The 26,134-nt window shown below is 42.1% G+C and overlaps 2 protein-coding genes and 1 long non-coding RNA gene across 5 annotated transcripts in view; 1 reads left to right on the top strand and 2 right to left on the bottom strand.

The window, feature by feature from the left end:
• The window catches only part of LOC133837025 (uncharacterized), a 107,464-nt gene that overhangs the window by 81,054 nt on the left and 276 nt on the right, over window positions 1-26,134 (bottom strand). The window lies entirely within an intron of this gene.
• LOC133837010 (octopamine receptor beta-3R) overlaps window positions 1-26,134 on the top strand; it is a 149,039-nt gene extending 122,905 nt beyond the window's left edge. Inside the window, exons 2-9 of one of the 3 annotated variants that reach the window (XM_062267652.1) lie at window positions 14,572-15,654; window positions 17,176-17,376; window positions 18,107-18,382; window positions 18,473-18,650; window positions 18,749-20,636; window positions 21,323-21,757; window positions 24,588-24,696; window positions 24,759-26,134. In XM_062267652.1, coding sequence (XP_062123636.1) covers window positions 14,972-15,654; window positions 17,176-17,376; window positions 18,107-18,382; window positions 18,473-18,650; window positions 18,749-20,636; window positions 21,323-21,757; window positions 24,588-24,696; window positions 24,759-24,969 — 3,981 coding nt within the window. In that variant the 5' untranslated portion in view covers window positions 14,572-14,971 and the 3' untranslated portion in view covers window positions 24,970-26,134. The remainder of the gene's footprint in view (window positions 1-14,571; window positions 15,655-17,175; window positions 17,377-18,106; window positions 18,383-18,472; window positions 18,651-18,748; window positions 20,637-21,322; window positions 21,758-24,587; window positions 24,697-24,758) is intronic. The other 2 variants (XM_062267653.1, XM_062267654.1) reach the window with 2 other exon arrangements.
• On the bottom strand, window positions 8,193-11,006 carry LOC133838689 (protein hugin). The gene is made up of 3 exons (XM_062269873.1): window positions 10,747-11,006; window positions 9,542-9,821; window positions 8,193-8,788 (listed from the first exon to the last, which is right to left on the bottom strand). The coding sequence occupies exons 1-3, from the start codon at window positions 10,828-10,830 to the stop codon at window positions 8,559-8,561; spliced, it is 594 nt and encodes a 197-aa protein (XP_062125857.1). The 5' UTR covers window positions 10,831-11,006; the 3' UTR covers window positions 8,193-8,558.

Below are 26,134 nucleotides of genomic sequence, written 5' to 3'. Positions count from 1 at the left end.
ACAATTATGTGCACTTGTGTTCCGTGTTGCCGTGGCGAACAAATCTAATTGCTTTCTTTTTAAATTTGTGCTGGCAAAGATATTGTGGGCTCTCACTGTCGTCGTTGTCGTCGTCGTCGTCAAGGTTTGTTCTAAGGTTTAAGGCCACGCAAATTAATTAAAAGCAATTTACGCGTCACGCACATGTTTCAGCGCCACGTGGCGTATACGCGATTCCATTATTATTATTTTCTCTCTCTTGGTCTCTCGCGTTTTTCGCATTTTCTATATTTTTGTGTAAAGCAGTAGTACATTCGTTACCGCTGTTTGTTTTCTATAGTGTTTTCGGTCTTTTGTTGTTATTCTTTTAATTAGCGCGTGCCGTTTGGATGCCACCACAACATCAACACCAACACCAGCAGCACCAGCAAACGCGTTGCAGCCACACGAAAAATAGTCGTAGATTCGAAAACTTTTCATAGCATACTTTTTAGCGCAGCTTGCAAAAATTTTTCAAAAGCGTTTTATGCTAATGTTGTTTTTTGCTTTGCACATTATAATTCGACTGTACGTCGGAATATGAGTATTAAAGAAATAACGGAGAGGGGAAACTGAGTGGGAATAAATAACAAAACGGCTGCAAAAGTAAATGGGCGTGCACTGTTTAAATTTGTTGCTCGACATTTTTTTTGCGTTGCCCTTCAAAATTAAAACACATACATACATGTGTATACATATGTATTTGTGTCTATGCGTGTCTGTGTGTATATATGAGAATAAAAATAAAATAAATTTGGTCAGCGCATGCAAATTTTTCGGTGGTGCTTTCAGGGTCGGGAAGACATTGTTATTGTTGCTGTTAGCTCCATAAATTTGAAGCGCTATAAAGCAAAACTTTGTAGCGGCAGCAGCAACAACAAATCAATAAAATGGCCATCAAGTGGTTGGGCAGCAAAACTAGCCAACATCAGCACAAAAACGTTCTCAAAACTTTTTGCCGCATGGCATTCAAATGTGAGGATTAAATCCATAAAAATCCTTAAACAAGATTTGTCGGAATATTTATCTTGGATTCACGTGATACTCAAAAGCTTATGCAAGGTGTCCTCCGTTGTACTCACTTTATATTTACCTAAATTTAAATTCTTATCTGTCTCGCTGGTGTCGTTTCTTTTTTTTTTGCTGGTTTTTCTGTGTTTTGTTTGAGCCTAATTTGCGCAAATAGCTCGCTAAACAGTTCATTTAACTTCAATGGACTGGCAATTGCACTCAAATGTTTTGTAAATTGATTCATTAGCTCAAAAGAAGTTCAGACTATGCGTGCGAATATTGCGTGCAATTAGCTCGACATTTATAAATTGACGTTTGGCTTGGCTTGGAGAAACACTTTAGCTTTTACTGACCATATGCAGGAAATGTTGTGGGTCACAACATTCACTTTCTGCCTCTTTCTCTCTGTTCCCTCTCTGAGGAGCAATTAAAAGTCAGAAAATGACCCCAATCATAAAGTAGCCAACGAGTTGCACGTTAATTTGCATCAAACCAGCGACATAATTACACCATAATTGCAATGCATCAGAGCAACAGCAGCAGCAAGAGCAATGTTTCAAAACATAACAAAAACAAGAAAACTTAATTGACAGCGCTTTTCATGTCCATCCCGAGAGAGAGATGGAAAGAGAAACCGTGTTCAGTGTGCCAGCGAGTACCCAAGGCAATCTGCGCGTGTCGATGCGATGCGTCGGCGTCCCCAACGTCCATTGAATGAATAGGTCCGTCCATCTGTTCGCTTCCGTGTGGACTCGTTTATGATTTTATATTTCATAAATGTATTTGAAAATTTCGCACGCAATCGAATTACGCATACGCCACGTTGGTGTTTAGGCCAAATTGTACTTGACATTAAAAATAGCATCAACATGAGAATGCGACTGAATTGAATGTCCATCACGAAAGTTAACTAAATGGCAGGGCCACTTACCTATAAATAATTCGAGTACGCGTTTATTGTGTTGATGGACAGCGAATGGCGAAGTTCAATGCTATGACCCCAACCATGCGAGTAGTGTTTAGACAGCGCTGTGAGCTGGAAATCGCCTGGCGGCCCACAATGAGCCATTGTCACGCAGTCCTCGAGGCCACACATAACCTTCAGGCTTAAAGCATTCATTCTCTCTTTTTTCGTTCACAAAATTTTCAATCATGAAATAATGTTCATTTTTAGCTGTGATTAAATTTGACATTTGACAGGTCCTGCGACAGGCACGTAACCTGAAGCGAACCTGAATACCTGAATAACGCCCCACAAAAAAATAACAGAATAATTGCCTTGCCGCAAAATTTGGCTATAATTGCCTGTCTCCAACATTATAATTAAGAGTCACAGTTACTCAACTCTATTGAGATACTTAAAATAAACTTCAACCATAATAATTATGGTTATTGATATAGTTTTTTGAATGGAATTGCATCACAAAGCAAGCATTTGGGGTATAAGTGCATTTAATAAAAGTTTGTCGGCAATTCTCGAAAGTTGGTGGGGTCATATTTCATGCACAGAACTGCCAAACGTAGTGCAAATGCAGTTTGACAAGTCTGCTGTCAGACCATTCGAGAGTTTATATTATACTTTATGAAATGAAAAAGGGAAAATACCCTCCGCAATACTCTTACTTCTAGCAGAGCCAAAAATAATGGTAACTTGCCTACCATTTATTGCCAGAAGCATTCCAAGTGTCAAAAATGAGTTTCCTCCCATTTGATTGATTGTCAGTTATCGATTGACCGAGCCAAAATAGAGTACCATAAATGTGGTATTTGTTGTATATTCTACAATAAGTCCAATTGCCCGTTGTCCATTATTAAGTATACGCCACGTGTCCGACAATAAAAGCATTGTGCAATTCTTAAATTGAAATATCGTGTGCAGCAGAACAGAATGAGGAATGTCTTAGAGTAGTAGTTATATATATTCTTATATGTATGTGTCATACATTTTTGTTGTTTTTATTTTTGTTTGTTTGTTTGAATCGGTTACATCATTTGCCTGTTCGCGTGCTTGTTTATTTAATTTTTTCATTACCCAACGCCTACAAACGTGTTTAGCATGCAATGTTCCCTCTTTGGGGAGCCCAGCACACACGATACTGATACAATTAATGGTCTTTGGAGGCCGCTTTTAGGAAATGCTGGTGAGATGGAATCCGACTCCAAATCCGAATTTGATTTGTATTTGCTTTATTACCCACGTCGTGCATTTGGCGCTAAACTGATTTTGTGCAGAAGCAGCACAAGCAGCAGTTAGCAAATGAAATCGAACAAATATTTATAAGCCCAATTCCGACTCATTCCCACCTCCCCCCACCCATCCAGTTGGCGTGTCACTCACACACACACAAGTGTTGGCCAAATGCAAGGGCAATGCCGGAATAGTTGCCAGCGCACTGTCGTAATTGAAAACGATTTCCTTGCAAAACTTCAAGGGCAGTCAGAGTTGGCTGACTGACTGGCTGTTTAGCTAGCTGGCAGACTGGCACAAATACAACGGCGCCAGCTTATTGATATCCATTGACATGGCCTGGCTTTCGGTATGAGCTTTGAACATTGAGCAGCACATGCCGATTATCTGATTGCTGGCACGGCAGATTATATACGTGTGTTCTGATGTGGCAAATAATTTGCTTATTTACTAGCCTTTTCATCTGTCAGGCTTTTAGGCATTTTGGCCAGAGCACAACGTTAGTCTAATTGACACTAATTAAACAAACGGCAAAGCGAAGAAGTTGCTGCATCAGGCGAAATACAAAGTACCAAATTTAACCACGTACACGCTGAAACTGTTGCCAAATTGATGATTGATGGCCAAGTCAAAAGGGAACTGTCACGCACAGAGAATAATTTGCGAACACGGATTTTCCTCGGGCGCAAATATGCAAAGTCATTTACAAAGCGCAAAAGTGTTGCATACTTTCAGGAGCGCTGACGCAACGGCAATCGACAATCAAGCAACCAGCAGCCAGCCTGCCAGCAGCCACAATGGCAAGTGTTGCTGGCCATGGGGCTTGCTTGCAACAACCAATGTCACTGCCACTGTCATTGCCATTGCTGCAGCCATTGTCCGCGTTTGCCAAAATTCGATTTTCGATCGGGTTTTCGCCCGCTTTTGTGTCTGGCCTGGCAATCGCCGGAAGCAGCCAAAAAAATTTAAATTGTTTGCCCCACACTGTGTTGTGCGTGCATATATGTTAGTTAAGCGGCAGCTGAATTTGCAATTTTGCCACAGAGGCCAGAGGCCAACACAGCTGAAAAAGGATCCCCCAAAAAGTTTGTTAAAGTTGCATAAAGCTAAGTGCCACAGGCGTCTACCTGTCGATGCTAGGTTGCAGCTTGTTATTGTTGTTCTTGGTAGCACTTGCTGCTATTATTCCAACCGCAAACACAGAAACTTGCAATGGAGCCGAAGGATTTGTCAGCTGTCAGCACTTTGCAACATGCTCTTAAATGGCATTAGCAATGCCATTTGCCTACAATCTGCTCTCTAATGAAAACCCAAATAGAATAAACTAATTCTCAAAAATCTATTCACTTGAAGTTCCTTTTTTGTTGCATTCTGAAAAGCTTTTCAAGCATTTCTCCAGCCCTACAAACAATTGTGGTGTCAATTTGCCATTTGAGACGTTTCTATTTTTGGGAAAAACATTTTTCGGAAATACAAGAACAATGCCGAATTACAAAGACATTCTCTGGCTGACCTGTATTATTGGAATTTAATCTGTGTCCAGGTTGTCCAGGGTTTGATTATTTGCCAAAAGACAATCCTTTAATTGCCCGAGAAAGCAAGGGGATTTTTTCTCTATTTTCTGCTCTTATAGAGTCTCGAGAACAAAGTTGAAATCAAAGAGAACGACAATGGTTAACGAACATTGATTGAAGCAAAACTTTTATGTTTTACTCTACAATATACATCAAATATAACCTCCGATATATTTAAGTATTTTTACGTTATATTTTGGTATAAATTTGTAGAAAATTGCAAATGGGTAGCCGGTATCTCACAATCAAGCACACTCAATTTGAGCTTTCTTACTTATTTAATAGAAAATTAGAGCACATTTGATTCCACTGTGCTTCAGTAGATGGACGCTTGTCAGACACGCTCACACACAATCGAATGGCACAGATCTGTGGTTGAGCCATTGTCAGGCAGCTGCACTGGCATTAATTAAAATCTGATAATTGCGATAAGAGACTTTGTCATTATGCTGGTAGTGAGCCTACGGCGGCGAAACAGTCAGGAGGGCAGCAAAGATAATGGTGGGAGTACGCAAAGTGCCCACAAATGCGTGGCATGTCGGTTGAAATTAAATAAATAAATAACCTCTTTTACTACACGGTACGAAGACACAGAAACCTTTTGCATGGCTGAAATTTGATTAAGTGAGTGGCAAGCGAAAGAGAGGCAACCTGTAAGACTGGCATGAATCTGGCTGCCAGGCAGGCAAATGCGGCCATCAATTTAAATCAGTTGCTTAAATACAATAAATAAGGGTCGGTCGAATGCACGACGAAAGAAAGAAAAAAAAAAAAAAAAAAGAAGCAACGCTCTAAATATTAGCAGGCATTTTTAACAATTCACCGTAATGGCCGGCATCAATTTTGGCCAAGGTGCATGCTAACTGAATATCTGTTTTGCCTGCTGCCTTCTGCTTGCGGCTTGCGTCATTTAATCAGGCAAAGTGATTTTCGCACAACCCAAACACACACACACACACATGCAAACACAACTTATCATTTCACTGATATGTGTATGAATATATGTGCGGATGTGATATCTGCGAATGTGCCACTGTATGTATGTATGTACTATATGTGAGCCGAGAGCAAACACATTGTAGACAGGAAGCCGCTTCAGTGGCAGCTGATGTTGAGCCCGTTTAACCTTACGCACGGACCCAGCTGTAAATTTACGGCTATCATGCAAAGTTCCTGCCAGCTCCGGATCGGTCGACGGGCATCGTGCGACGTGCGTGCCTCTATCCCCGTCGTCTCGTCCGCTTGCGCCCCAGGAGGCAGTCGAAAATTTATTACCATTTTGCAGTTATAATGTTTCAATATCTCGTTTTGTGTGCCCGCTAGTCGGCTTTTTGTTTGTGTGTGTGTACGGCTTGCGTGCCCATTAGCGCCATTTTAGAAACGATTGAAGCAGATATATATAGTATAAGTACTACTATTAGGTGCTCCATGAACTGTTCATTTATTGGCAGCCCACGGGCAACGTGGTGGTGGCTACGTGTCGGCTACGTGATGTCTACGGTCATTTGTCATACATTTTGCTGGAACACAGCAGTGGTTGAATTTGACCCGTTAACCTTTTACGGTTAACCCGCTTTTTGGCACAAAATTGAAGACCTGCAATTCGAATTCAATTCAGCTTAGCTGAACTCAACGAAATCCAAAACTGATTGTAAGAGGAAGCCCAGAATTTGGCAAAAGACCCAACTAATTGGCACGTGCTGAGTCTCTAATGACTTGCTTAAAGTTCCAACTACTCGAGCAGCTGCCTCGTTGGCTAAAATGGGTTTATATGAATAACTTGTAGCTTAACGAATGAGTTTTGCATTTGCCAATTTAGCAACTCAGACTAGAGCAGCATCTGCACTGCATTTTCCACTAACACTCGACACACACACAGCTGGAGCAGTTCCATTAAGCCATTTACGAGCACCTTCAGATTTTCCTTTGCCTTGTGTCTTTCTCCCTTTTTTAACTATCTCTTAAATAAGCAGCTGCATCATCAAGATACTAAATCGTGCAACATTAATCTACTCTTGTGCTTGAAGCGCTATTATCATAAATTGTTTAAGTCTCTGTTCGCCAACGAAGCATTTGATTCATATGAGTATGAGAATATAGAACTAATAAAATAAACTTAACTTGCTACAGAAACGCTTGCTGCCATTGCAGAATAGTGGAATTAAGTGGATCTTATGATAAGATGAAAATAAGCACATTAAACTTAATAAATTTAATTTATATGTTTGTTAAGCATCAATAAAATATATGTTTTTGTTACCATTCTTTTATCGGCTTTTGCAATAATTTTAAAGCAAAAATACAAGTGTTCAATTTAATCTATAGCCGCGGAGCAAGGTTACGATTATGTTTGCTCTTTGTTTTTGCAGAATTTTACTATAAAGCATTCTCAAACACGCTGTGCATTAATATACACACGCTATGTGTGTACTCGTATCTATGTAAATGAGCTCCACATACTTATTTTACCGACATTGAACGCATCGTCAATTACAGTTGCAACGTTTGAATTTTTTTGTTGGTTGTTATAACAACAGTTTTTGCTGCAATCATTTTTATCTCCAGTCGCTGCACAAATATTAATTTCACTGCATTAATTATAATTGAAATACTGCACAGCAGTGAATTTGAAAGTCTGATTTGAAGCACAGCTGCATCAGACTTAATTTAATTAACTTAAATTAAACTTATTTATAAAAACTAAAACTAAAACATGCAATGAATTGTAAATGATAAGCTAAAACTTTGTGAACAAAAACAATGTTCTAAATTATAAAATTTTTCTACACCGCAAATTCAATTTTAATTACACATGGATTATGTTAAGATTTGCATGTTGATCGTTTGGTCGAGTTGCTGCTTGTGCATTATAATTAGTAGTGCATAACAATGGCAATTCTCATTGATTATGTGAATCGAGTACTCGAAACATTCTCATACACATGTGAGTGTGTGTACGTGGCAAAAAATTATTCATGCTTGATCAAGCTGAATGAGGCGAGCAGCTTTTGGTCAACGAAAGTGCAGGAATTATGGAAACGTCAAAATGTGCAAAGCCCAAAACCCTCAACACCTCATCACCTCAACACCGCCCCCAACCATCCATCGACACGCCCAGCAAAAACCGAGAATGCAGCAGAATGCAGCAGAATGCTGCCACCGCAGCAGCAGCTGCCGCACTTTGCAAATTATCGTATGATATCGTCTGATGAAAATTTCATTAATTTACTTTTGCCAGCCAAAAATAAAACACGAAAATACACGAATGCCACAGTCGGAGGTCAATTATTGGCTGACACTCGCTCTGCAAATCTATATATATACCACGATTGCCTGCATCAATTTATTCGAACTGAAATTTATATAACATTTTAGAGTATAAGGAAAAGTTTGGCACAGTGTCGATTTTCAAAAGTTGCTGCAATTTATTGTTTATACAATTATTTTGTTCGTAATCCTCTCATGACTTGGGCCTAGCTATACTACAATTGTTGTATAATAAGTATGTTTAATAATAAGAATACTCGTACTCGTATGTGGGATTAATAATTATTGCACATCGTTGGACGCTTTCCTTGCGTTGCGTGTTCTTCCGATGTCGATGGTTCTTTTTTTTTGTAGGGGGGCGTTATGTTATGTGTGAGTAGTCGTAGTTTAAGTGGAGCTGCCTGGCACTCTGCCAGCCAATGGTTGGCCTCAACCTTGCCCAAGGGCTCGTCCTCGTTGTCGCCGTTGTCGTTGTCGTTGTCCTAGTGTTTGGTGTTGATTTAACGGGTGCCTGCCAGTGACTTAATCCCCCCTCCGGCGCACACTTGAGCACGTTTACCCAGGCGCGGCTTGAACGGCACCGATTTCTTCATCATGCGCGACGCAAACTGTCCGCCAGCTGCCGCCTCCTCGCTGCTCCCTCTGCCGCCCTCCAATAGCTGCTGAAAGTCAATGCTGCGGCCAAGTCGTGGCGTGCGCACGCGATAGGCAGGCTCGCCACTGCTCTGCACTATAGGATCCAAAAAAATAACGGCGATGAATTAAACACACACCCACAATAAAAAAAAACCAAGTATAAAAGCTCAACTGTAAAATACCCGCTAACCATTTTCAATAAAAGCGGTATTAACATTAAAATATATCCAATTAATATACTGAGATACTACAATATTTAAAATATACCATAAAATACAAAATTTACCAGATTGTAGCTCTCTTCAAGAGCCGAAAATAAATATACTTTACGAGATCCTAGAAGTCACATAAATTGCCTGTCGGCTAAAAGTTTGACTACCCCTCTATCCCACAAGTAACGGGTATAAAAAAGCACAGCAAGAAAAATGCTGAATTGTAGAAATTTTAACTATGTATTAACGTCCAACTAAAGCAACTTATAATATTTAATTACTGTTAAGAACTCACTGGCTGACTGGCAAAAAAAACACGAGCAACAAACCCATTATCAAATTATAAAATCATAAATAAGTGTATTCTGAGAAGTAAAAGTAAAGTTTAGTCAAGTTTATGCCTGAAAAAACTTGACAGTTGCTTTAAAAATAAACTTCAACATAAAAGTTGATGGGGGAAAAAAGAAATCAATTTGTGGCAGCATAACTCCTAGGAAAGAAGCATATTTGAAATGCTTGCGCGGCATGCTAGCCCGGTTGTCATAAGGACGCATTACTCATACGCAGCGTGGGCTTGCACGCTTGGATACTCGATATATATAGTATGCCATATAGAAGTAGTACGTAGTACTCACGCTGTCGCAGCTTCTGCAAGAGCAGGTAATAGGCCAACGGTGGCATATTATCCAGGTCGAATTCCTGTTGCTGAGCTGGCGGCACAGCCACGCTTGCTTTTTGCACCAAACTGTTCTCTTCCAGCTCGTCAATGATGTCGTTCAGCTCCTTGTTGTATTCGCCCATGGCGCGCTTGTGGCGTGCTTCCGCCGCAGCTGCTGCGCTGCCAACGCCGCTGCCTATGCCAATGCCGACGCCAGCATTGTTGATGCGATTTGGTAAATCCAGTTTGTTTGTGCCCTGCGCAAATGAAGTGCCACAAATCGGCAAAGCGTCAAGCGGCAAGTGGCGAGTGGCGAGGAGAAAACAAAACAACAAAAATATTTGAAATATTTCATTCGAGGTCCTTTTGCTTGCGGCAAGGCAACGGCTTTCAATATCGTTCCTGGCGGCTTTCAAACTGTCGACACGTGTTAAGTTATTTTTATGCTGCCTATTTATGCGCATACGTGAGCTGCACACACACAGCTCACTCAATCTCTCTCTATGGTAGTGTGCGAGAGTGTTTGTGTGTGTGTGTGAGTCAAGCACTTTATTGTTTCAATTTACAGCATGACAGGCTGCGTGTGCCGCTTGATTAGACAACTCAATGTGAATTGAAATGCCAACACCTTGTGAGTAAATCTGCTCTCGCAAGTTGTAAGTTGCGCCATAAACATACAAACACACACATACACACCATATCGCAATCACACAAATGCGTGTGTGTGTGTTCCCAAGAGTTATCACAACTTCACACCTTCGGCTTGGCACAGAAAATTTAATTAAATCTCTGACTAAACATTGCCAGCAAATGCAGACATAACTCGACTAATCGATTGAAAACCAGGCTAAGTGATTATGCCAACTAATGGAGAAATGCCAATGGCATCGACTGCGACACCGACATCGCCATCGACTCTGGCATTGCCGTTAGCCGAGTAATTAGCAGCTCGGAAAGTGGCAATGACAATCAGGAAATTGCCAACGGCTGCAGTTGCCAAAAAGTCAAAACGCATTCGACGATAGTTCAAAAGGATTTTCATGAAAGTTTTCAGCCAAGCAATAAGCCAACCTCTGAAGCTCGCTCTCTTTCAACTTTGCTTGCGGTCTTCACGTGCGCCAAATAAAACTGATTAAGTGGAGGAGCCTTGTTAAGCCTTGTCTGGCTGCTGGCGAAACTCACCTGAATGGCCTTGGCGTGGCTGCAGTAGACGAGGTAACAGGAGGCTGCTATTAACAGCAGTGTGCAATAACTTAGTCTACACATAACGGCCACAATCAAGTCAAGCGTGAAGCGTTTTAACTTGCTACTTTTACGAGCTTGTCTAAATGGACTGGAACTCGAGCTGGACACACTACAAAGTGTAGTTGATGTTACAAAGGCTTGGAGCTGCGTGAATAATGCGTAACGCTTTGTGGCTGCCGGTCAACTGATGTCCTGGTCGAGAGACGCGACAATTTTTATAGGCCATCCGCCTTAAGCCTTAAGCCTTTTGGACTGCGGATGATTAAGCTATTGAATGACAGTCACTAAATGATTTGTTATGCGCTCCTAATCACAGACAGGCAACAGGCAACAGGCAAATCGTAAACAAGGCGCATTCTAAAGCCAAAACGGAAGTGCTAACCATTTGTCTCGCACAATTGCACAGCTGCCAACACATTGTGACCAAAGCAGAAACGGAATAACAAAACAGTCAGGCAGCTTATGCTTTGTACCAAATTTGAATATTAAATATAATTTATTTATACATTGGCAATGGTGAAATTAACAATTTCAATTCACAGCTGCAAAATGTATATTTTGCCAAGTTATTAGCATTTTCGCACCACTGTACATTAAGCCGGCAGGTGGTCTGAACTCGCACTATGCAAATCAATTTCGCGTGAAAAGCTCAGCACCAGGCCAAAAGTCCAGAGAGTGAGTAAGTGAGAGAAGCTGGAATAGAAGCTGGAGCTGGAGCTGGAGCTGGAGCAGCATCAGCATCAACATCAATGCCAATGCCAATGCCAATCGATCAATCTTATTTAAATGCTGACAGTTGTCGTCACAATGTGTCTAAGCGGGGGATTGGCGCTTGTTTGTCATTGCCTGTTGGCTGGAAAGGCTTGGAGTGCTCTCGCTCTCTCTCTCTTTCTACACCTCCACCCCCCTGATCTGCTCCTTTGAGGCTTATTTCTGAGCCGCATTAACTTTAATTTGTTGGGCAAACAGCTGTGTACCTGCCACACAGTCAGAGTCAGAGTCACAGTATCAGTGAGTGACAACTACGGTCAGAAGAAGTCCGCCCCTCTTGTTGAGTGTCAGCTGTCAATTGGCATTCTAAATGGCATGCAAAGAATTTACTGTCAATTGGCAAATCAATCGAGGGTCCAAAAACTAACAAAACCCAACTATTTACCGAGTTCAACCCCCGCTCCGCACTCTGCATTCCGTAAGCAGCAGCAAATCACTAGGAATTTTCAATTAAACGCTGGCAATTCATCAACAGTTGGGCTAGACTGTTTATTTTTGCCCTGAATTTAAACAAACATGAACCCAAAGACTGACTCTAGTCTGTGATATACTCGTTTTGTGTTTGCACACCAACTCAATAGACACAATGGACACTTTTATTTATGGCCAACACACACTCGATTGTGTTCATTTTGCAAGCATTTTAAAGACATAATTTAAATGTGCTTCAAATAGTTCGAGTTGTTGTTTATGCTCCCAGCTCCGTGCAAGTCACTGAACCGCATCGTATGAGTAGTTTTTGTAAAGTTGATGACAATTTGACAATTCTGAGCACATTCAATGAGACAAATCCCCATTTCATTTCAAGCATCACTAAGATTGCCAAATGTCTTTTGCAGACGCACATTCTCTGGCTCTGATTTTGATTCTGACTCTGTCACTGTCTCTGTCTCGTTGCCTTTTACTTTTTGCTGGAGCTTTTCCATTTCCCATTGAGTTGACTTGTTACCAGTTGCCAGTTCATAGTTCATAGTTCATATTGAATTTACAGAAATTGTTGATGGAGGTGATTACAGTGTTTACAATTAGTATTTGTTCGGTCGCTTTATCAGTTTGTGTTTGTCAACCCTGCAGCAGTTAAGCCTCTTATTGACTTGGCACTGAGAAGAGGTTGCCACTCGTATATGGATTTAATTGAATTAGCAGTGTCCTGTGTGTCCTGCGTCCCATGCGCGGGTGGCACTTTGAAGTTTGCACTTTACTTTACACCCGCCCACTCTGGACTTTGACCATTTGGCCTCCAGGTCCATCCTAACTGACCCATGCGCAGTTTTTGTTGACCCACGCAACGCAACGCGAAAGCGGAGTTGCGGGGTCGCGTGGGAGGTGAGAGAGGTTAGAGAGGTTTTGAGGTGGGTGGAAGATGGGTGAACACAACTTAGTTCATGTTGATGTTTGCGCTTAAGCGCAACTTTGCTGCTGCCGGAAGAGCGGCGGGTTTATTGAGTTTCCGGCAGCACAACGCCACCGAGGCAGCCACTTGAAGGCATTAATTATGCCACAATGGCAAACGTCTGATGTGGCAACTTATCCAGGATATTAAAGGACGCCGCGCTCTGCTGTCGCAGTGCCCAAGCGCAATGGTGCATGAAATTTATAAGTTGCAGCCTCAACTTAGCTAGACAGATTTCAAAGCCGCCTGGAAAATTTCCTCTTCAGCCTGTCATTCACTGAATGATGTCCTGCGTTATCCTCGCGAGATCCGACCATTAAAATATTTAGTTGCCAATCCCAGACAATGGATGAATGTGGCCAAGAGTCTGAGTCGAGAGCAAACAAGTCAAAATCAACTGGCGAACGAAGGACACCGCAGCTAACAAGGATAATAGCTCCGTGAAGCGTGCAAGGTCCTAGTTTACATTGGTCTCAACGTCTGCGGTGCTCTTTGTCTGCAACTGTGTATGCGGGTGTACGATATATGTGTGTGTGTCTCTGGTTGTATCCCATGCCACTTATAAATCCTTAAAAAATATTGAAATCAAAATACTCGTGCTGAAGGACACCAGCACCGACGGCAGCAAAAAACTTATTTCCCCATCGAAGCAAAGAGAAAGCAGACAAAAAAAACAAAATAAACTTATAGCTAACGATTTATGTTGCTGCCAAGGACATTTGAACTTCAATCCTTCAGCGCACGGTCAGCAACAGGAGAAAAAAAAGGATAGTGAGCGGATAAAATGTAGATAGAGTTGTTAGACTTCAAGTTGTTTAAAAGCCATTTTAAAATATGGCAATTAATTACAGTTTCAAGTGAGCATGAAAGATTATTAGGGATTATTGCATGCGGCGACCACTAATGGAAATTATAATCCCCCATAAGCGTTAACTCTCACTGCACAACTTGATTAGTGTGACTTTCGTTATCAGTTTAGTTATAAAGTGAATGCAACTTTTGAGCAAACTAAGTTTATGCATAAAAATTGAACAACTTCCCATTAGAATCAAGTAAAACAAACGAGAGAAAAATATGTCATAGCAAGTGCTGGCTTTCCTTTGTGGCTCAACTGCAATGGGAACTGGGCTGCAGAAAAAATATAAATATAAATATAAATTTTATTTATTTGCTGTGGAAATCTGCTGTGTTTGCAATCTGAATTTAGGGGTTACAGCTTGAACGAACCTCTTGCCCCTAGATGTCAGCACTTGACAGCACTGATGACAGTCGAATGAGAGATATGCAGATGTGTTTCTCCCTCTCCGACTCACTCCCATCTCTCTGTCTCTCGGCGTTCCAATAAAATGCATGCCAAGTGCTCACATAGCCCACATGACGTACACGCAATATATTTCTGTATTTTAACGGACAGAAGCCAAGTGAGGCGCATAGAGGATGGCTCGTAACGAGGCACAGTGGCAACAGGCTTCAGGGTCGAAACAAATTGCAAATACATCAATATATGTGTGTACTTATCGAGTCATCTTTTTGGCAATTTCTTTTTTGATTCGTTACTGAGATGTCTGTTAATAAATTATTTATTTATTCATTTGCAGTCGAGTCGTCGATTATTGAGCGTTTGAGCGTTACAGTAAAACTCGGCCAACATTTGGAGCAGCTCAAATAAACGCCAGCAAAGCGGAGAGTCAATAAGGAAGAACGATAGGGGCGACTGGGGACAATCGACAAGCGATGGCATCGTGTCCTGGCAAAGCACTAGGCAAACACTCAATGTCGCTGCTGCTATTGACGTTGCCGTCGTCGAGCATCTCGACTACCAGTTGATGAGACTGCCAGACCGAGACTGCGACTGCGACAGCGACGTTGAACCCTGACACGCTTGTTTGCTTTTCAAATTGCAATTATGCTCGCGAGCAAAAAAAAGGTTTTGGTTACGAGCGAGCGAAGCAACTACGTCGAACGTTTTAATCAACGCAGCAGCAATAAATTGATACAATGACAACGCTTAGCAGTTATCTCAGCCCAAGCACTGCCATCAACTTGGCAACAACAGCAGCGCCAATATCAACAGCAGCAGCAACGACAGCAGCAACAACAACGGCTGCTGCAGCGACAACAGCAACTGCTAGAACAAGAAGGCCAAGCAAATCGATGACAACATTTGTTGTTGGTGGTGCTGCCTTAAACGCAACAGCGACGACAACTACGACAACAATAACTGGTAGTAGCAGCAGCAGCGGGAGCAACTTCTTACTGACTGCAGCAACAAAAACATTGACAACAACTGCAGGCAAAACACGAGCAACTGCCGCAACAACAATATCAACAACGACAGCAGCAAATTTGCCAACAACAACATCGCAATTTGTGGATGCCTCGTTGACTTCACTGTCATTAACGGCATCGTCGTCCGCCACCTCCTCTGCCTCCTCAGCCGCCATCGCAACCGTCCCAACAAGCTCCACCACCGCCTTGGAGCTGTTCTCGACAGTCGCCAGCAACATGACGGCAAATGCAAATGCCAATATCAGCAGCCAAATCGAACCCAGACTCGAAGATAGTTGGGTCGATGTTTCGCTGCTGCTGTTTAAGGGCTTCATATTCTCGTCAATTATCCTGGCCGCTGTGCTGGGCAACGCGCTGGTCATCATTTCGGTGCAGCGAAATCGAAAGTTGCGGTAAGTCAAGTGAAATCGCGGTTCAGCGGCTATTCGCTGCGAGTTATCCATTTAATTGCCACTCTCTTGAGCACCGCACTGACTGCAACATCCTGGCAGTCAGGCTAAGTTGCAACATGCAACCTCCAACTAGCGTGTGCAATGTGCAACGTGCTTCCTGTCGACTCGTCGTGCAACGTGCAACGAGCTAGTTTGCTAGCATTTTGCGCTGTGTTACTGTGTACGCAGTCGTAGTAAATGTAATTTAAATGAGCGACAAGCGGAATAATAAAACATTAAATGAACTTAAATATGACACACGATGGCAATGACAAGGCTCCCGGATGCGCCCCTGAGGGTGCCCCACTGCAGCACAAAGAGTGCAGCATGCCATTCACGACACAAGCCATTTATGTGCAACATTCCCCCTGCTTTCGAAAATGCGCAGCATTTATGCAGCGCAAATTGTCATGAATTTTTGGTAAATGGCTTAGCGTTGTGTGCTCGCAACTATTCTCGCAGTCAAGCGGACTGCAAGTTGAATGAACCAACAAAACGAAGGTCAATAAGCAGCTCATTACGACAGAGAAATTCAATTCTGTGGAATTTGCAGTCTTGAAAAATGCTTTAAAAGTGTATCAGTTTTCATTTCAAATGTTTGTGGTTGATTGGATAGCAAATATTTCTTCTAACCAAACAGTTATTCTGTATAAATAAGTAGTTATTCCTTAATTCAGAAATATTAAATTGGCCATTCATTTTTGGTGAATTTTTTTAAAAAAGAATATTTATGGTATGCCAAAGAAATTCAAAGATTTTCTACTTAGTGTTGTTAAATAATGCATGGTATTAAAATCATTAAACAGAAAATATAAATGGCAACAAATGTGCTTCTCAACCATAAAATCCGAATTTCTAAAACACATTCTGCATTCTCTATGTGATGTGGTGCCAACTTCCCCCACAAAAAGTGTAGCATACTTTTTAGCGTGTCAGAAAATAAATTTAACTCAATGCCATGCCAAAGTATTCTAATCTATCTTGTTGCAAAAATTGTGAAATATAGTTGGAATTTGGAGCATTTATAAAAGCAAGTCATTTGCAGTTATTCACGATATGCAAGACTGTATGAACGTGGCCCAGGCGCTAAAATTTCCCCTAGAGCTAAGACGACAGCTGCCTAGTCAGCCGAATGACTTATGACAGCACGGGAAATTGCAGCATTAAGGTGACCTGGTGGCGACTCAAATGGAGTACAACAGAAAGACATATTATATAGTGTAGTAGTAATAGTAGTAGTAGAAGAGCATGCAACATTTGCTGCACTACAAACAAATGCAATGTCATTCGCTTGACATGGCTTTTTCTGTGTCGCTCTCTCTCTCTCTCTCTGTCTGTCTCTGTGAAGCGGTCGCGGTTTGTGGTTGGCGGTTGCTAGAATGGTTGGCGAATGCTGATTTTTTTTTTTGCGGAACATGAAACGCTACGTTCATTTAATGTTGTGCTTGTTTGTATATGTGTGTTTGTTTGTCTCATTCGCAGCGTTATAACAAATTACTTTGTTGTGTCACTCGCGATGGCCGACATGTTGGTAGCCCTCTGTGCGATGACATTTAACGCATCCGTTGAGCTGTCCGGCGGCAAGTGGATGTTTGGCCCCTTCATGTGCAACGTGTACAACAGTTTGGACGTTTACTTCTCCACAGCGAGCATACTGCATCTTTGTTGCATATCGGTGGATAGGTGAGTACATAAATTGTAAGCCCTTCAAACACGCACACACTCGCCTCTAAGGCTCTACACATAGAAGAGCCATTAATCTTGACTTGCGGCAGCCGCAATCTCACTCGCACTCTCGCTCACGGCAGCGAACAGTGCGAATGGGAAACAATTAATTACTGTGAAAGGCGCGCACATCAAAAGCAAACATTAAGCCGGGGCGTATGATGAATGCGGCCCAAATGATTTGCACACCGACACCGACGGCAAAAGCTATGGAACGCCCTTGTTCCCGGTACAAGCACAAATTGTTAATTGGAGCTGCGGCCTAAAACGCAACGCAACGCAACGCAACGCAGCGACCAGCTGGGACCCTCTAAGCTGGCACAACAATGGCCGAATGCTGTCCACTGGACATCAGAGAGAGGCTGCCCACCAAAGAACACAGGACTTGGGAGCCAAGGCAGCCTTTTGTTTTGTTCGTTTTAATTAATTTATATTTCACACACCTTTCGATGGGGCACAGCAACAACACGCAGCCAAACAAAATACCGACCATGTAAAAATAGAAATAAGTTTTGCGGCCAAATTAATTAATGTTTTTACGTTGAAATTCCTCAATGAAAACAAAAGAATCTTTATGTATTATAAATGTAATGAAACCGATTACAAACAGTTAACGGATAACAGACGATATCCTTATAAGGGCTATTTATTTGATTAGCTACAGGAAATAACTGTAAATCATTTGCAGATATTATGCCATAGTCCGACCACTGGAATATCCACTGAATATGACTCACCGAACTGTCTGCTTTATGCTGGCAAATGTCTGGATATTGCCTGCCCTCATCTCGTTTACGCCCATCTTCCTGGGCTGGTATACGACCGAGGAGCATCTGCGTGAGGTCTCATTGCGTCCGGATCAATGCACATTTGTGGTCAACAAGGCCTATGCACTCATCTCGAGCTCAGTCAGCTTCTGGATACCTGGCATTGTGATGCTGGTCATGTACTGGCGCATCTTCAAGTGAGTTGTGACCACGTTGCAACTGCAATTGACGTTTAATTCTTACTTTGCGGTTTCTTGTCCCCATGTCCATGTCCATGTCCTTCACAGAGAGGCTGTGCGTCAACGCAAGGCATTAAGTCGCACCAGCTCGAACATCCTGTTGAACAGCGTGCACATGGGACACACGCAACAGCCCACCAATCTGAGCTATTTGCATCCAAGTGACTGTGATCTGAACACTAAGTCAGCTAGAGAAGAGACCATCAGTGCAGTCAGCAATTTGGAGGTAAGTTCAACAATCACATTTAGCACACAAAAATAATCCCCATTCAATGGACGAAATGCTAAATGATATATGCGTCTTGTGTGTAATCGGCCTCACAGGACATGCTGCAGACGGCCACCGATGAGGACGATGATAAGGACGAGTGCGATGAACTGCGTGTGCCATCGCCGCCACCGAGGCGTCTAAGCCGCAGCAGCATCGACTTGCGTGACCTCGAGCAGGAGCGTTACGAGAAGGTCACGCACACGGACAGCGCACCATCGATGATGGCTCTGCAGCAACAGTTGGCGCCGAATCAACTCCAGGCACCGGTTCCAGTTTTTAATCCACAAATCTGGATTGAAACGCTCGTTGGCAAGACGCCGCCACAGTTGCAACCAGCAGTGGCTGCTGTGGCGGCAGTGCAACAACAACTGAGCCTGACAAGCGGCAGCGGTAACAGCGAACAGGAACCGGAGTCAACGGCCTATCGTGTCTTCGGGCTGAACAGCGATGAGAGCGAGACCAACGACCACTATGAGACACACTTGCCGCTGGCCGAGGACAACAAGGAGCTGAAGCGACTCATCGAGGACAATTATCTGTACTTCAAGAAGCAAACGGGGGCGGCAAGTGGCAAGTATGCGGCGCTCAGTGAATCCGATTTCATACGTTTGAAGTCGGGTGCCGCTGCCACTGGCCACAAGGCATTTGCGGCAAGTGACTCGGAATTCTTGCGCACCATCAGTGAATCAAAGACGGCGGCGTCTTCGACTCAAGTGGCGGCCAAGGAGAAGGGCTTCAATTTCATGGCGCTGCTGGCGAAAACCAAACGCTCCAGCACCGAGTGTTTTGCCCTCGAAAAGAAGCGACAACAGGCCAACTCCGAGGGTTCCAGTTTCTTTAGGCGTGCCCGCAATCGCAAGCTATCGCATAGTTATAATGGCGCCGGAGCTGGCGGCAGTGGCGGCAAGGAACGTAAACTTGAGCAGCGAACGCGACAGCACAGCGACACCGATTCGACGCCCAACAAGCCGGACATACTGCTGGACATTAATGTGCTCAGCGAGCAGAATGCCGCGGCAGTGACTGCAACCGATGGCCAACTGATCAAGCAATTCAGCGACGGTTTGCAGTTGATTGACTTTGGCAGCAATGGCAACGATGTTGGCTGCGTCACCAGCGATGAATTGGCTCAGCTAGCCGATTGCTTTGTGGACTCACCCAAACAACCGGCGACTCCGCCGCCATCGTTGTCGCCACCAGCTGCCGAGCTGGTCGAACAGAGCGGCATGCTGATCGCAAACAGCTCGGAGCTGGCTGAAATCTTTCGCTCGCTGAGCTTCCCTTTGGGCGGCGAGCAGTCAATAAAGTCGCGACGGCAGCCGCAACGCATGAGCACGCTGAGTGATCAGGTGTGCGCCAACTATTTGATGTCCCCACCGAATACGCCAGCGGCAGCTGCTGTGAATGCTGCCAACTGTGGTGCACAACAGTCGGCATCCATCAACGTGTACTTCCTGTCGCCGCCACCGCACGCAGCCGGCTATACGCCAAGTGACACCTCCACTGTATCGTTGGACGTGGTCACCACATTACCGGTGCCGCAGACAACAACAACAGCAGCAACAGCGGCAGCAGCAGCAGCAGGAGCAACGTCCACGTCACAGCAACAGCAACAGCATCCACTCAACATATCACCCAAGCCCGAAATAATACTCGACTCGACGCTCTCGCCGGTGGACAGTGGCAACGACATTGGCGAGAACAAGGATGTCACCTCGCCGCTGTTGAAGCGTAAAGATAGCACCACTGATGCGGATGTGAGCGCTTCCGGCGGTGGGCGGCAACGTTGCAGCATACTCACCGGTTACGAGGGCATTCAGACGGTGCGCAAACGACAGGATTCGGTGGTTACCTACGATGTCAACGTCATCAATTTCTCGCAGGAGCACAGCGACAGTCGCAGCTACATTCCCATGGGACGTGTCTCCACCAGCTCGGCGAGTAAGTAGCCTCGTTACAAACCTAGCTAGTAGTATGTGTGTGTGTAGGGCGCGAAAAAGGTCAGCAATCAGCAAGGTCAAGGTAATGCTTCCAACAACTGTCAATCTCAATGAATTATGAGTGCTGACTTTGACATTAATTAAATCAGCTGTGGAAGCTGCTTCTTCGCCTTGACTTTGTTGGTAGTTTCCACCGTTGATTTAGTTGTGCTTAACAAGTCGAAGTAGGCAGCTAACTACATACAATAAGCAGCTTCAGTTACACTGCACTTTAAACGTAGTGACATTGCGCATACGCCTAGTTGTTCAACTCCGAATATTAATTGTACTTATTTTTGACTGAGCACTCGATTTGTGTCAGTTGTTGTCCTATCCTCTACTTACTTATAGTATATGTGTGTGTATCCTTTCACTGTTTTTCGTCCTCTGTCGATTGCATGACGTACGAATAGATCCAGCAAATGTTAACCAATGCATATCTAAGTGTCTCTTACTATCCTAATCTGTCTATCTCTCTCTCTTTTTCGCTCTATAAACATATATCTTTCTCTCTCTCTATTTCTCTATTACCGTATGTGCATTTTCTGTATGTGTTTGTTAATCAAATTGTGTTCAATCCGCAAAAACTGTTCCAACTCGAATTGTCATCGTCCCCAAATGTATAAAACAAAAAACAACTTCAAGCAGAACCCGAATTTTCCAATAAATCCTCGCTAATACGACGCGGTGGCATCTGCATTTTTGTGGATGAAGACGAGGCCGAGATCATTGAGCAAAAACCACGCGGCATTACATTTGCTCCGGCCGCCAGCCCGCTGCCCAAATGTCCGCTCTGTGGCGCCGAGATCACCGTCACCACAGGCACCACAAGCTCCACAACTACAACCACCAAAATTGCCAACACCACCACAACCACCACCACCACCGACACCAACACCTCAGTCAGTGCAAGTAGTAAACGTAGTTGTCACGACCCAGATGCAGCTCTGGCTGATGGGCAAACTCCGAGCACACGTTCACGCTTCTGGCACAAACGAAAGGCGGCCGTCGCAGCATTTTGGCAGCAGAATAAGAACCGGAAGCGGCGCTTCAAAACCGGATGTAGTCACTGTGGTGCAACCGGTGAGTTGTTTTCTCATCTCCAACAGCAACACACAGACCATTCGAAACGAACCTCTATCCCACTTCCTATTCTCTGTTTCTCTCTCGCTCAAATCTCTAATGCTATTTCGATTTCTTTCTCGCATTGCCTGTTTGCTATCTTTGTCATGCTCTCATACGTCATGCATATCCTTTTGTTTAACTCCACGTTACCATCGATCTCCTTCTTTTCAAACAACCAACACAACCCACAAAAAGTTGCATCCTCTGCATCTGTTAAGAAATTTCATGTATTTTTTGTAAATATAATTTCAACTTTGTTTTCCCAAGGAATCGAAACCTTAGAGAAATAAGTTTATCCCCAAAAAGATGTGTATTTGTACGACATATCCACTGTGGGGCATTTGTCCTAATTCGTTGGCATAAAGTAATTTTTCACAAGTATACAAATTTATAATATTTTGATGTGAACATATTAAGAATATATCAAAGAGTGCTAACATCTTTTTATATTGCCCATATTTTTTTAAAAACTAGTAAACTTATGTGGAGTCCACGTTTAGTTTTTGAAAACAAAATCTAATTTTGAATAGAGTTACAAAAATTTGTACACAATAACTCAATGAGTGTCTATATATATGTGTTACAAAGTACTTAATTCCTAATTCAGAACCATTAATCAGTTAATCAGTTAAGCAATTCGATTTCCTAGGAAGCAACAGTGCAGCTTTACATGTAGTGTGGTTTATGCAAACGTACAGCTGAGCAGTGCGACCTAAAGAAAACTAATTTGTAACAATATAAAATGTTGTATGCCTCTTTTTTAAGGCTATGAATTCAATTTGATAAAAATAACAGGCTAATATAACATTTTTAAAACCAAAATAAATGGGCTGGGATAGTTCCACGCCCACTTTCCCGAAATATTGTTATAAGTATTTAAAGCCCTAAAAAAACTGCAAAAAAAATTCGTGCGTCTTTTGCGTGCTATTAATTAAAAGATCAGTACTCAACACTTATATTAATATTCACATTAAGTTGCACCAAAACTTTTTTGGAATTTAAATATTTTCCAACGAGTATCTGTAATTTCCAAATGGTTTCGGCATTGCCGCAATTGATTTTGTGCAACAGAGCGGAGAAATCTGTTTAGTTTATTTTCTTAAAATTTTAATGAACACATCAATACATGACAATATTAAAGCTGCCTGCTTGTTTCTTAGTTTCCTTAGTTTCTTCTACTGCTTGAGAGGAATCAAGCAGGCATGAAAATAAATAAGTGTAGGATCGACTTTCTGTTACGAAGCTAAGGAGGTTCAACAAAATAGAGACTTTGGAGAAATAAGTTTATCGCCAATAAATTGTGTAATTGTACTACATATTCAAAGAGGTTGAACAAATGAGATGACATATAAATTTAACTAATAAACGTAAAATTCGAAGGAAGAGTTTTGTGTGTAGATGATATGTCAATTCATTTTGAAAAGTAACCACATTGTTGAATATACTACTACATTATACAGAAAATCAATTGCATATCTTCAATGTGATTGCTAGATTAGCAAAGCATATTAACAGCTTAGTCCTTGACTTCAACGAATAAGCAATCAAATAGTTTGCAACATTTTTTCTGTCATGTATCAACATTTTCATCCGAATCAATGTCATGAAATCAAATCCAAATCGTCGCCCCTACCCAAAACTAATGCCCAGCGACAGTCAACTTGACTTAGTTATCCCAATCCTTCCCAGAACTCGAGTGTTTTCGTCTCATGACTCCCACTCGATCATCGTATCCCAAGGCGTCTGGGGTGTTAACACGCTTAGCAGCTCCTTGGGGTTAAACGCATGGATGACCATGCTCCAGGACTTTTCGCCTCCTCAAGCTGTACATAATTGCTTCCGTTTTGCACGTGCATTTCGTTTTGCTTTGCCAACGTCCACTTCGGCAATGTTTTTTTGCATTATGATTTCTACCGGTTCTCGAATCCCATGTTTCTTGTCGTCCCTCTTCCTACCGCTCAAGCCTGTCCACCTTTTTTATTTGCTTTGCTGGAGGTCGAGGACAAACTTGTTCGCCACTTCCTGTTGCTTACTGTTGTCTGTTTGTCAGTCTGTCGTCTGATTTGTTTTTCTTTTTTTATGTACATACTTTTACTTTCCAATGCTGTTTATGTTGTGTGTGTGGGTGTGTGTGGGAGTGTGTGTGTGGATGCGGGGGTTAACGCTGTATATCTTTGTGATAACAAGTGTCCTGTGTAAATATTTTCAATTGTTTGCTTCGTTTTTATTACTTTTGCAACACACATACACACACAAACTCAGACACAACTCGAATACAGTAAAATGAAGATACGTAGAGTTGGTAAAATCGAGGGCGGAGGTAGGTGAATTGTTTGCCATCGATACAAGAACAACAACAAAAACAAAAAACAAGAGCAGCAACAGCAGCAGCGACAGCGACAGTAAAAACAACAACACGAGTAATATTAATGTCAAAGTTAAACATGCCAACTCATGACCCGTCGTCACACATGGTCTTACACACACAAAATGCCAAGCACACACACACACACATACTCACACACATACACACTCATACTCAGAGAACTTTTGGCATCATATTCTCAACAGACTGCAGCAACTTCAGTCTGACCAAAATCGAAGAGCTGCTGCGGCTGTGCTAAACTTGAAATTTAACTAATCAGTCAATCTCTTGCTCTCTGTCTCATTTTCTCACTCACTCTGTCTTTCTCTCTATCTCTTTCCATCACTTGTTGCCTCTATCTCTTTATCAAATCTCATCAACAAAACAAAAAAAACAACAAAAACTCTTTATCTGGTACGACAGGCGGATCAGTGCGACCCGCGAAAGGTTGGAAGGCCGAACACAAAGCTGCTCGCACTTTGGGCATTATAATGGGTGTCTTTCTGCTCTGCTGGCTGCCCTTTTTCCTTTGGTAAGTAATAATCCCTGCCTCTTAGTTTAACACACAATACCAAACACAATGCAAATCGTCAGGTATGTCATCACATCGCTTTGTGGCGCCGCCTGTCCCTGCCCCGATGTCCTTGTGTTGGTGCTATTCTGGATTGGCTACTTCAACTCAACACTCAATCCGCTCATCTATGCCTACTTCAATCGAGACTTTCGCGACGCCTTTCGCAACACGCTGGAGTGTGTGCTGCCCTGCCTGGAGAAGCGCAATCCCTACAACGCATACTATGTCTAGACTCAAGAATCCTCTTTTCAAAAGGTACCCCCTTTAATAGAGTGTCAGCATAAGTGATATTAATATCTCTTAATCACCCAAAAAATAACAAAATAAGAACAATCCCAATTCATGCATAAACAACTTAGTTAAAGCCTTTAAGCTAAGCAATACTCAATGTGTGTTTGTTACGTATACGTATGTACTCTACTTATATTATATATTAAATATACTCTACTCTAGTGTATTTAGCTAGCATAAGTAACATATGCTTGGGACTCGTAAGTTGTATGTCTGCCTGTAACCCCCAGTTAAGGCTGCACTTTTGATTGTGTGTGAGTGTCTACAAATAAATATACGTAATATCGAAGTTTATATGGTATGTCCCGTATTTATAAGTTCTAATTTATAGCAAAAAGAAAAAGAAAAACGATTCCGTGTAATCGAAGCAATTAAGTAAAAGCCACTAGCAAATACAAAAAGAGTGAATAATACAATTTAGCAGAAAATTACAAAAATAAGTTATAAACAACAATTCTTCGGCGCATCCTCGAAGTTTAAGTACTCTTTCCAGTTAGTTCTAGTAGAGCAAAAGTGTTCAAGCATACGAAGAATCAAGGTATACGCCCAAAGACTATACTAGAAGATCATCGAGTATGAATATCGATTAATTAAATTAGATCTTTTAACATATATAAATAAATTTGAAGTGTTAAATGTTCTCTTGGAAAGAGTATAAGCATAGTTATAATTTTTGGTGTAAAACGCATATACATATTAGATTATCAAAATATTATTATATTATACATGTATTCGTCTTGAAACTAACTCAATTGTCTGGCGTCATAAAGAATTTTCAAGCTTATTGACAATCTATCAAAACAAAAAAAAATTTATAAAAATCATTGTTATTTTTTATTTGGTTTATAATATATATGGTTTCCTTTTTGAGTTAAAGCTACTTTTGTGATACCTAGTGAAGGGCACTTAAATTTATCCAAGCTTTTGAGTTACAAATTTGTTTAAAGATTTCTATGGGCATTGCAAATATTATGTTTAAGGCGAAGCGAACCGAAATGCAATCTTGACTAATATACAACATAATACTAAATTACTATAAATATAAAGACAAATATGTATAATTATTTCTATGTATTTACTTGCTGAAACCTAAATAATTGCATAT

This window comes from Drosophila sulfurigaster, chromosome 2R (assembly GCF_023558435.1).
Source record: "Drosophila sulfurigaster albostrigata strain 15112-1811.04 chromosome 2R, ASM2355843v2, whole genome shotgun sequence".
Taxonomy (NCBI): domain Eukaryota; kingdom Metazoa; phylum Arthropoda; class Insecta; order Diptera; family Drosophilidae; genus Drosophila; species Drosophila sulfurigaster.
This window is presented reverse-complemented; position numbering and strand designations above follow the sequence as displayed.

What these genes read in the sequence shown, in the direction of transcription:
- LOC133838689 (XM_062269873.1), bottom strand. Translation starts at nt 10,830, where the DNA reads ATGTGTAGACTAAGTTATTGCACACTGCTGTTAATAGCAGCCTCCTGT. An exon ending in GCCACGCCAAGGCCATTCAG is followed by an intron (nt 9,822 to 10,746) that starts GTGAGTTTCGCC and finishes TCATTTGCGCAG; the next exon opens with GGCACAAACAAACTGGATTT. An exon ending in CTTGCAGAAGCTGCGACAGC is followed by an intron (nt 8,789 to 9,541) that starts GTGAGTACTACG and finishes TGGATCCTATAG; the next exon opens with TGCAGAGCAGTGGCGAGCCT.